The following is an 11,079-nucleotide window of genomic DNA, read 5'->3' as shown; positions in this document are numbered from 1 at the left end:
TGGCAGGTGCATGCCAGCACAGAGCTGCACTTGCCCTCATGGTGAGGAGAGACATACAGAAAGGCTAGAGCTAGTACTTTGCCCATGTGGGGCTGCTTTCTTTTTGAATAGAGGCGAAAGTCACATAACATACAGTTTATTATTTTAAAGTGTACAAATCAGAAACATGTATTCAGAATGTTGTGTAACCACCACTTGTCTTTAGTTTCAAAACTTTGGGGGGGCCTGTTTTTGATTCTGGGTGAGATGCACTCACCAAGGTGACAAAGACCCTACCTGGCTTGTTCATGGTGTCTCCAGGACCTAGCGTGGTGCCTGACCGTGACACTCATAGGGTGTTTGTTGAGTGAATGAATGATGCCTCTTCAGCTAAACCCGACCTAGGAGACTCCAGGGCTCACTCCACTGTGCCCATTCCACAGATCCGGCCCCGAGGTGTGCCCGTTCACCAGGCTGAGGTGTCACCCGAATTCAGGCTCCTGGGGCCCGGGAGGAGGCGACTCTACGGACCCGGGTCGCTGTGGCCCATCGCTTTCGATTTGACTCAGTTTCGGTCGCCACTCGCGGAAGGCGCGCCCCCCGCCCTCTCTCGGCGGCCCGCCCCGCCCCGCCCCTGCGCTTCCTCCGGGACCGCTGGCACTGCGGCCGCTCAGCCGGCAGAGAAGCCGGGAGCGGGCGAGGCGTCGGCGGCAGCGGCGATGGTGAGGGCCCGGGCGGGGCCGGCCAGCCCTGCGACGGGCAGAGGGCGAGTGGCGAGGGTGGGAGAAAGGAGTCCGAAGTCCACGGGCCGGGGCGTACCCTAGGGCCCGTGCGGGTCAGACCCGAGGCGGTGACCACGGCCGGAGCAGGATGGGGCGGACCCTCCACTCCCCGCGGGCTGCCTGGGAGGGAAATGCTTGATCCCCGTCCTGGCTGCACCGCGCAGAGCGAGCGGGGCCCGGGCTCCCCATTCTCCTGAAGCGAAGCGGTTAGGAGCACCGACTTTGGAGGACTCCGGGCTGGGATCCCAGCTCTGTGACCCGGGGCGAGTCACTTAACCTCCCTGAGCCTCCTTTTCCGCATCTGTGAAGTGGGGTCAGTAATACCTGCCTTGTTGGGTCCTTGCGAGGTTAAAGGAGACACAATGGCAGAGACCCGCCTGGCACTCAGAACCCACTGCTAAGAAGTGGTAGGAAATGTAATGACCTCGTCAGCCCTTTCCGCAGCTGTGAGGAGCCAAGCCTGGCTCAGGAGTTGGAAACTTGAGCAGATGGGGTGGCAGAGGCCATTCCAGCCCCATGGCAGGGTGTTGGAGGCCTAACTCCTCCCCTAGAGAAAGAGAAAGGGAGATGTTTACTCTGAAAGTTCCACTGAAGTTATCAGAGTGTGACACAGGCCTGACTCCCTGCTAACCTCTACCTAGTGACACATTCCTGAGTTGAGTCACCCCCCACTCCTGTTGCATATCCTGGCCTCTGTCCTCACTTGCCATCTCCAAGGCGAAGATGTCAGGAACAGCTGGTGCCAGTTTCCCTCTTTCCCTAGGGCTCCTGGGAAGATGGACTGGGCAGGAAGTAGGCTTGGTGCTTTAAGATTTTGCCTTGGAGAAACTGACAGAGGTGTGATGGATGTGGCCTGGCTAGGGGTCAATGCCTGGATGGCCTCATCTCCAGGGAATTTGGAGGCAGGAAGAGGAAGTGGGGCAGGAAGGTAGCACTGAGCTCTGAGGCCATGCCGGGAAGCTGAGGAAGGCTCTGAGAATAGGGCAGAGCCAAGAGCCCACTTCAGGGTGTGCAGGGCAAGGGGTCAGGCAGGGGTAGGGGTGGGCTTCAGTCAGCCCTTAGCTCTTGGGGAGAAGCTCCTGAAGTGAAAGGTGAAGGCAGGATAATTTATTGGGGGAAGAGGGTACTGGGAAACCTGGGGATTCTCACGGGTACATTTGAGGCAGTCTGTGGAGGAGAGCCTAGGGAGGTCGCTCCTCCACCCATCCATCTCCTAGCCTCTTCCTGTTTCTTCTTTCACTATTGCCCCTTTCTCACCCTAGCTCTTTCCCTTCCTTCCACCCATCCCCTTTCCCTCCCTGGTCCTTCTTCCTTTTACTTTTCTTTTATTCTCTATGACTCATTCAACCAACAAGGATTTCTTGGGCATGTCCTTCATGCCAGCATGGTGACAAGTATAGGGGACAGAGCAGGAACAAAGTAGGATAGGAAAGATGGAAATAGAATGAGTAATTACCTGAATTCATTAATCTTGTAGATGATCCTCTCTCCAAAGAATGTGTGTGTTGAGCCACGGGCCTCCCTCATATGCACACAAATTAAGTTGGTAGCATCAAAAGGTTTGGTGGTTCTTTAGCCAGTCAGCTAAAGTGTTTGACCTCCTTGTACCTGTATCTAATTTAGCACACCGGTTATGAATGTGATGCCTGGAGTCTGTGTTGGTTCAACTCCCAGATCTACTTACTGGCTCTGTGATCTTATACAGGTGATTTAACACCTCTGAGCCAAAGTTTCCTATAAAACTGGGAAAAGGCCAGGCGCAGTGGCTCACACCTGTAATCCCAGCACTTTGGGAGGCCAAGGCGGGCAGATCACAAGGTCGAGAGTTCAAGACCAGCCTGGCAAGGATGGTGAAACCCTGTCTCTACTAAAAATATAAAAAAATAGCCGGGTGTGGTGGCACGTGCCTGTAGTCCCAACTACTCGGGAGGCTGAGGCAGGAGACTCACTTGAACCCGGGAGGTGGAGGTTGCAGTGAGCTGAGATTATGCCATTGCACTCCAGCCTGGGTGACAGAATTAAGACTGTGTCTCAAAACAAAAACAAACAAGCAAACAAAATAACTGGGTTAATAATATGGTCTTCAATGGGTTGTTGGGTGAAGATTAAATGAGGCAGAGCAAATGAACAGCAAGCAGCATGGTGCTTAGCTCAGAGTATGTGCCCATTGAATGGTGGCTGTTATTCTTGCTCAAGATGTAAAACCTCAACAGCCTGCAGTGCCAGATGAAAATAAACTAGATGCTGGTTACCAAAGGCCCATGTAAAGTTCTGAGCTACGGGTTAGAAACAATTATGTGTACTATGTGTACAAGTTTGCCATAGGGAAGAGCTTGCTTGGCTGTGCATTTTGTAAAACGAAGAGGTTTTATTGACCACATGTATTACACAATTTTTTTTTTTTTTTTTTGAGATAGAGCCTCGCTCTGCATCCAGGCTGGAGTGCAGCGGCACAATCTAGCTCACTGCAACCTCTGCCTCCCAAGTTCAAGTGATTCTCCTGCCTCAGCCTCCCAAGTAGCTGGGATTACGGGTGCCTGCCACCACGCCTGGCTAATTTTTGTATTTTTAGTAGAGACGGGGTTTCACCATATTGGCCAGACTGGTCTCGGACTCCTGACCTTGTGATCTGCCCGCCTCGGCCTCCCAAAGTGCTGGGATTTCAGGCGTGAGCCACCACGCCTGGCCATATTGTACAATTCTTGAGATCTGACTGCTAAAAAAAAAAAAAAAAAAAAACAAACCGGAGCTAGGGAAATGTGGGCCACATCAATAATAATAGCCCTTATTTATTGAGCATTTAGTATGTGCCAGGCGTTGTGCTAAGCTTTTGATTTACATCACAAATGAATATGTCACATAATCCTTAGCTAACATTGTAAGAGAAGTCATTATTATCAGCACTTTACAGGAGAGGAAATGGAGGTCAGAAAGGTCATATCCTCAGTCTCAGTCACTCAGCTAGTGAGTGGCAGAAGCAGGATTTCAACAGAGGGGTGCAAAGCAGAGCTCTACTCCTAGTCTCTGAGCTGAGTGCTGACTTAGGGAGGCGATGTTATACCAGTACTTGCGCCCATTTATCTGACGACAGTTAGAACAGAGTTTCTTGGATACTAGACAGGAGACAGGGAGACAAGGAGAGTTAGGATAGGGAGGTTTTTTTTGTTTTTGTTTCTTTGTTTTTTTTGAGACAGGGTCTCACTCCTTTGCCCAGGCTGGAGTGCAGTGGTGCAATCTTGGCTCACTGCAGCCTCTGCCTCCCAGGTTCAAGCAATTCTCCTGCCTCAGCCTCCCGAGTAGCTGGGACTACGGGCAGGCACCACTTTGCCCGGCTATTTTTTGTATTTTTTGGTAGAGGCGTGATCCGCCCACCTTGGCTTCCCAAAGTCCAGGGATTACAGGCATGAGCCACCGTGCCTGGCCCAGATGGTGTGGTTTTGAGAACTACATTTTCAAAGCAGGAATCAAAGAGATTGAGCCCAGAAAAACCTGAAAGGTTTGAGTGTCATAGAGGGGTTATTCTGTACAGGGGGCAACAGTCTGTCAAGAACATTTCCTGTGTAACTGCCACTCTCTGGCAATGACACAACTGCTCCCCGCTTGCTCTGGCTCAAAATTCCAAGCCCTGCAGTCTTCTGGCCTCAGGTCTCAGAAATGCCTCTCTCACCCTTCTTCCTTTCTCCACGCTCTGCTCGTCACCTCTCTCTGTCCTGGTGGGCATCTCCTCACAGCCTTGCTGATGGTACTTCTCCACCCCTCTGGCTGGCCTCTCTGCCGGTTTCTTACTTCTATCCGTGCCTGTCTACCACCAATAGAGAAATTATCCTGAAGCACTTCTTGACTGTCACCCTTGACTCAAAAACCCACACTAGCTCTTAAGTTTTATCACTCATTTGGAGCCAGTCTTCTCTACCTGACCTTTTCTGCCTTCTGTAGCCCCACCCTGTCCCGCCCATCCTCTGCCTGGTCCTCACTGTCAGAGTGTATCCCTCTCTCTCAGTGCCAGAATGTCCCAGCTCCATGCCATCTTTCAAGGGGTCACCCCCCGCAATGGCACCCTCTCTGTGGCAGCTCCGACACTTACTATCTGTATCACACAGTGTAACTCTTTGCTCTTCTCTAATTGTATTACATATGTATTTTCCCCAGGGCAAAGTGGTCTCTTTAAGAATAGGCACAGTTGGCCGGGCGTGGTGGCTCACGCCTGTAATCCCAGCGCTTTGGGAGGCCGAGGCGGGCGGATCACAAGGTCAGGAGATCGAGACCACGGTGAAACCCCGTCTCTACTAAAAATACAAAAAATTAGCCGGGCGCGGTTGTGGGCGCCTGTAGTCCCAGCTACTCGGGAGGCTGAGGCAGGAGAATGGCGTGAACCCGGGAGGCGGAGCTTGCAGTGAGCCGAGATCGCGCCACTGCACTCCAGCCTGGGCGACAGAGCGAGACTCCGTCTCAAAAAAAAAAAAAAAAAAAGAATAGGCACAGTTAGGCCGGGCATGATGGTTCATGCCTGTAATCCCAGCACTTTGGGAGGCTGAGGTGGGAGGACTGCTTGAGCCCAGGAGTTCAAGACCATCCTGGGCAACATAGAAAGACCCCATCTTTAAAAATATAGGCACAATTCATTCAGGAACTGTTTATCACATATCTGCTGTCTGCGGACATTATGCTGAGTTACCGTGTGGCATAAGGCAGTGTGACCCTTGTCCTCTTGCTTACCTCCTTCCAGGGTCCCTGGAGCTTTATTTCTCACCGTGCTAGCAGAGACCTGTGGATATAGGCAGGGTCCTTTTTCCTCTGGTTGAGTGGGGGCCAAAGAGGGCCCGAGACTTGAGTCTAAGGCCTCTGTGTTCCCTGGAGTGAATGTGTTCTTTTAGGCCTGGGTCCATCTTGGCTCCAGGCAGGCCTGGCTTTGCACTGGGGGCGACTGGTCCAGATTACAGCTGGAAGCACAGCCAGCCCTCTGGAGAATGTGACCCCAATATCACCCCTTGCTGAAGAATAAGGTAACAACAGCTGTAGCATTTAGAATATGTATATATAAAAAAAGATAATATCCAGTATTTTCCCTGTCTCTAGCAGTGACTCTTATTTTCGAGTCTTTATCCATTCTCAAGTTTTTGCTTTGGACTCTTTATTTTTATTTTTTTATTTTTATTTTTTGAGACGGAGTCTCACCCTGATGCCCAGGCTGGAGTGCAGTGGTGCAATCTCAGCTCACTGCAAGCTCCGCTTCCCGGGTTCACACCATTCTCCTGCCTCAGCCTCCTGAGTAGCTGGGACTACAGGCGCCCGCCACTACGCCCAGCTAATTTTTGTATTTTTTAGTAGAGACGGGGTTTCACCATGTTAGCCAGGATGGTCTCGATCTCCTGACCTCGTGATCTGCCTGCCTCGGCCTCCCAAAGTGCTGGGATTACAGGTGTGAGCCACCGCACCTGGCCTTGGACTATTTAATTTTATTTTTTGCTTTGTTTTGTTTTGTTTGCTGAGACGGAGTCTTGCTCTGTTGCCCAGGCTGGAATGCAGTGGTGTGATCTCAGCTCACTGCAACCTCCACCACCCAGGTTCAAGCGATTCTCCCACCTCAGCCTCCCAAGTAGCTGGGATTACAGGCACGCACCACCATGCCTGGCTAATTTTTGTATTTTTAGTAGAGACAGGGTTTCACCATGTTGGCTGGGCTAGTCTCGAACTCCTGGCCTCAAGTGATCTGCCTGCCTCAGGCTCCCAAAGTGCTGGGATTACAGGTGTGAGCCACTGTGCCCAGCCTGCCTTGGAGTATTTGAATGTGGGGAAGTTCAAAGGATTGAATGACAGAGACTTGTTGAATGCTATAGTAGTAATAATAGTGATGATGGTTGACTCAAGAAAAGGTGAGAGTGCAGTTTCCCTGCTCTCTTCGTTGTTCCTCTGTGTTTCCTGCTTACTGCTTCCTCCAGCCTATGAGTGCACCCTCCCCTACAGTGGTTTGCCTGACCTCTCTTGAAGCAGGTTGCTTTTCTAGCTCATGGGTAAATATTGACCTATTTGGGTTTCAAATGCCTGCCCCTCGAAACTCATGCAGGGCTAGAAAAACATGCTGGGAGAACATCTCTTGAGAATAAGAGTTGCTTTTGGTTAGGCTGTATCGTAATTGGCCCACTCACTGAGTCCTTGCTTGCAATGGTCAGCACTGTGCTGGCCTCCTGATGGGATGGTGGTGGACAAAGGCAGGGCACTGCTCCCTGCCCTCCCTCTGGGCGTTTGTGGTCCAGCTGGGGAGATAGGACTCATACACTGGGAATTCTTGGAGGCTGTGTACAAGCAGCTGCAAGGAACCTAAAGGAGAATTCTTGCCTGAGTAGGAGGTGGCTCTCTGTGACCACCAGATCTCTTCTAACACTTACGTTTTCTGGTTTTAAGTGGAATTCAGTCAAGTGCCAAAATGTCTGTTGTAGACAATGGGTAATGTGGGCTGGCAGAAAACGAAGCTTGCCCTTCTTGTAAGGAGGGGAAGGGAACAGGGATGGGCTGTGGGGAACTAGGCTAAGAGGAAGGAGTTTCTGTGGTTTGCTAATCCACTGGTATTCATCTCCCTGAAATGTCCCTGCTCCTAGGCTTCTGGCTTATACTAGGGCCTCCTGCTTGGGGTCTCTGTTACGTGCACCCAAAGCCCAGTGCCTTTCTTGCACATGACCCAGATTTTCTCTCTCCCCTGTCGTTTCAACCTTCCCCAGCTTGGATGCAAGACCTCCCTTCCCAGTCCTCTGAAATGAGCTGGGAAGGGAGGCAAAGCTGCCGCCCAAGCCGGGAAATCTAAGAGTTGGTCTCATCTCTGTAAGTTGGACCCCAGTGAGGACCCCAGCTGACTGGAAGGCTGGAGGCCAGGGGCTGGTACCACTGACGTTCCCAGGCAGAGAGGGAAGTTGGGGCAGTGATACAGGGAGCAGGATCAGGCCAGGAGGCAGAACTGGCCTGACCAGTCAGAGGCCCAAGGAGGGAGATTTGAGCTTCTCAGTTTGGGGCGAGAGGGGTTAGGCAAAGACTATGATGTGTGCTGCTTCAAAATTACCTTTCTAGCCTGTAGGGTAGGTCTCCTCCCTGTGTATTCCAGCCAGGTAGCTTGGTTACCCATTCTTTGCTGCCTTCTTAGGCCAGTGGGAAACCTTAGGGCAGCTGTGCATTATTGGGTAGAGGCCATTCTGGAGCAGGTGAGAAAAGAATCGGCTTTGTGGGAGGGTGGGGTCCTGGGAAGATCCCACCTTGGGACAGCTTAGAGGAAGCTGAGGTGCTGGAAGCCAGGGCTGACCTAGGTCCTAGGTCACCCTGCCTTGATGTGCAAGGGGAGGAGCCTGTGAGACCTAAGGTATGCTGCACTCACCCCGAAGGCCAGCCCTTCACTCCACACACATCACACCCTTACACGAAGGATGCTGTTACTCTTATGCTGTACCCACCTACAGGGGGAGAAGGAGGCTTCTAGATCTCAGGGGCAGATGAGGGTCAGGTGGGAGCCTCATGCATCCCTGACCTCGGGCTTGGTGCCCAGGCAGGAAAAGAGTTGGAGCGGTGCCAGCGGCAGGCAAACGAGGTGACGGAAATTATGCTTAACAACTTCGACAAGGTCCTGGAACGTGATGGGAAGCTGGCCGAACTGGAGCAGCGTTCAGAGCAACTCCTGGATATGGTGTGAGGCCTGGGGGAGCATGGAGGGGAGGGGAGAGGATTGGGAAAGGCTATTTTGGGCTGTATTCAGGATCTCCAGGTCATTGGTGGGGTTGAGGCCTTACTCAGGGCCAGTGTGGGGCCTCTGGGTTTCCTCAGGCACCCATAGCCTAGACATGCAACAGATAGACCCCACAAAATAAGGCGGCCTTGGTTTGAAGCTGTGGACCTTCCTAAAGGTAGAAGACTGTCGTTGTTTTTTGTTTCTTTTTTACTTTGAGACAGGGTCTCACTCTGTTGCCCAGGCTAGTACAGTGACTCAATCACATCTGCTGCAGCCTCTACCTCCCAGGCTCAAGCGATCCTCCTGCCTCAGCCTCCTGAGGAGCTAGGACTATAAGCATGCACCGCGGTGCCTGGCTGATTTTTGATTTTTTTGTAGAGATGAGGTCTCACCATGTTGCTCAGGCTGGTCTTGAAGTCCTAGATACAAGAGATCCTCCCACCTCGGCTTCCCAAAGTGCTGGGATTACAGGCATGAACCACTGTGTCCAGCCTGAGTACTGGCATTGTTAACAGAGGGTGAGACACTAGGGCTGAGAGTCAAGGGGCCACACTGGTGTTTGAGATGAGTCAGGTGGGGAGGGTTCCACGGCAGGTGGTACAGAAAGAGAGCAGACAAGGCCGGGCACGGTGGCTCATGCCTGTAATCCCAGCACTTTGGGAGGCCGAGGCGGGTGGATCACGAGGTCAGGAGTTCAAGACCAGCCTGGCCAACATGGTGAAACCCTGTCTCAACTAAAAATACAAAAATTAGCTGGGTGCAGTGGTATGTGCCTGTAGTCCCAGCTACTAGGGAGGCTGAGACAGGAGAATTTCTTGAATTCTCCTGTGAGCTGAGATTGTGCCACTGTACTCCAGCCTGGGTGACAGGGAGAGACTCCATCTCAAACAAAACAAAAAACAAAGAAAGAAAGAAAGAAAAAAAAAAAAACAAGAAAGAAAGCAGACAAGATGGGGAGGATGCAGGAGGAGACTAAGCCTTACTGAGATGGGACTGGGAGGAGCTGGCTCCCAGGCAAAGGGGGTGCCAGCTAACTCTCACTTTGTGTCTGGGGGTATCCGCAGAGCTCAACCTTCAGCAAGACTACAAAGACCCTGGCCCAGAAGAAGCGCTGGGAGAACATCCGTAGCCGGGTCTGCTTGGGGCTGGTGGTGGTCGGTGGCCTGCTCATCATCCTGATTGTGCTGCTGGCCGTCTTTCTCCCTCAGAGCAGTGACAGCAGTAGTGCCCCACGGACCCAGGATGCAGGCACTGCCTCAGGGCCTGGGGACTGACCCAGCTGGTCCTGAAGCAGAAGCCAAACGGCTGCACTGGCCAGTTCTGGTCTCCAGAGGACCTTGGTGTTTGCTCTCCCTTGACCCACCCCAGTGAGTGCCAAAGGGCAGCCCCAACATGTGCACCCCTGCATTTCCTGTCATGCCACAGACTGGCCTCGAGGGCAGCCTGCTGTACTGGCCATGCTGGGCCAGCCCTACCTGGAGCTCAGTAAAAGCTGCTGTTTGATTAAAAGCTGGTATCTGTGTGTGAAGGTCCCCAGTTTGGTTAATCCCATCTGTCTCTACCCCTTGGGCTCCTTAGAAAGCCCATCACCCAAAGGACTCCACCCCTGGGAGATGGCTCCTTCCTCTCCCTTCCCTACTTGATCCAACCCTACACAGACCGGGAGTGTGGGTGCAAGAATACAATGGCCCCCAAACCAGACCCTTGAACCAGTCTTCCCCATCTGAGCCTGTTTCTCTGAGAATGAAATCTATTATATTTCTGTCATCTTAATCTATTATTTTTCTGTCATCTTGGGGATGCTTAGAGGACCAATGAGACTGTAGATGGGATGACAAAGAAAAAAGCACTTCAACAATTTTTTTTTTTTTTTTTTTTTGAGATGGAGTTTTTGCTCTGTTGCCCAGGCTGGAGTGCAATGGCACGATCTCAACTCACTGCAACCTCTACCTCCTGGGTTCAACCTCTACCTCCTGGGTTCTCCTGCCTCAGCCTCCTAAGTAGCTGGGATTACAGGCGCCCGCCACCACGCCCGGCTAATTTTTTTATTTTTATTTTTGTATTTTTAGTAGAGACGGGGTTTGACCATGTTAGCCAGGATGGTCTCGATCTCCTGACCTCGTGATCCGCCCGTCTCAGCCTCCCAAAGTGCTGGGATTACAGGCTTGAGCCACCAAGCCCGGCCAAGAGTGCAGTGGTTCTTAAACCTGCTTCACCTGCAGAATTTATACAAGTGCCATTGCCCAGGCCCCACCACAGATCAGTTAAATCAGATTCTTGGAAGGTATCGTACATGGGTGTTTCTAAAGCTCCTCCGCGCCCATTCTCTCCTCTGGGAATTCATATGTAGCCAGGAATGAAAAGGTCTTAGTACAAGCCACTAGTTTTACAGAAGCTAGGGATAGCAATGGGCTGAAGGTAACAGTCCCATGAGCTGGTTGAGGCCCCAGGTTCTCTGGCAGAGACCTCTCTCTCTCGGTTGGGGAGGCTTGCCCCACCCTTTATTATTATGCCTAACACATAAGAAATGTGCAGGAATTTTTTTTTTCGGGGGTTGGGGAGGAATCAAACGCAAACTCTTGAACCAACTAGAGCGCCGCGGAGCAGAAG

At 51.9% G+C, this 11,079-nt stretch overlaps 1 protein-coding gene across 8 annotated transcripts; it reads left to right on the top strand.

Annotated features, from left to right (window-relative positions):
• The first annotated feature begins 217 nt into the window (after positions 1–217).
• On the top strand, positions 218–9,978 carry VAMP5 (vesicle associated membrane protein 5). 8 transcript variants are annotated; one of them, XR_012422103.1, is made up of 4 exons: positions 218–701; positions 1,525–1,598; positions 8,365–8,427; positions 9,534–9,978. XR_012422103.1 is itself a non-coding variant. In XM_065526874.2 (4 exons), exons 3-4 carry the CDS (start codon positions 8,344–8,346, stop codon positions 9,741–9,743), a joined length of 294 nt encoding a protein of 97 aa, XP_065382946.1. In that variant the 5' UTR covers positions 652–701; positions 7,478–7,577; positions 8,290–8,343; the 3' UTR covers positions 9,744–9,978. The 8 variants fall into 8 exon arrangements, 7 of the variants coding, with proteins under 7 accessions (XP_073867470.1, XP_065382946.1, XP_065382948.1 ...); XM_065526874.2 differs by lacking the exon at positions 1,525–1,598 and adding an exon at positions 7,478–7,577 and having other exon boundaries at positions 652–701; positions 8,290–8,427; XM_065526876.2 differs by having other exon boundaries at positions 652–701; positions 8,290–8,427.
• Positions 9,979–11,079: the final 1,101 nt, after the last annotated feature.

This window comes from Macaca fascicularis, chromosome 13, assembly GCF_037993035.2.
Source record: "Macaca fascicularis isolate 582-1 chromosome 13, T2T-MFA8v1.1".
Taxonomy (NCBI): domain Eukaryota; kingdom Metazoa; phylum Chordata; class Mammalia; order Primates; family Cercopithecidae; genus Macaca; species Macaca fascicularis.
The sequence above is the reverse complement of the archived record's forward strand: the minus strand, read 5'-3'. Positions and strand labels throughout refer to the sequence as shown.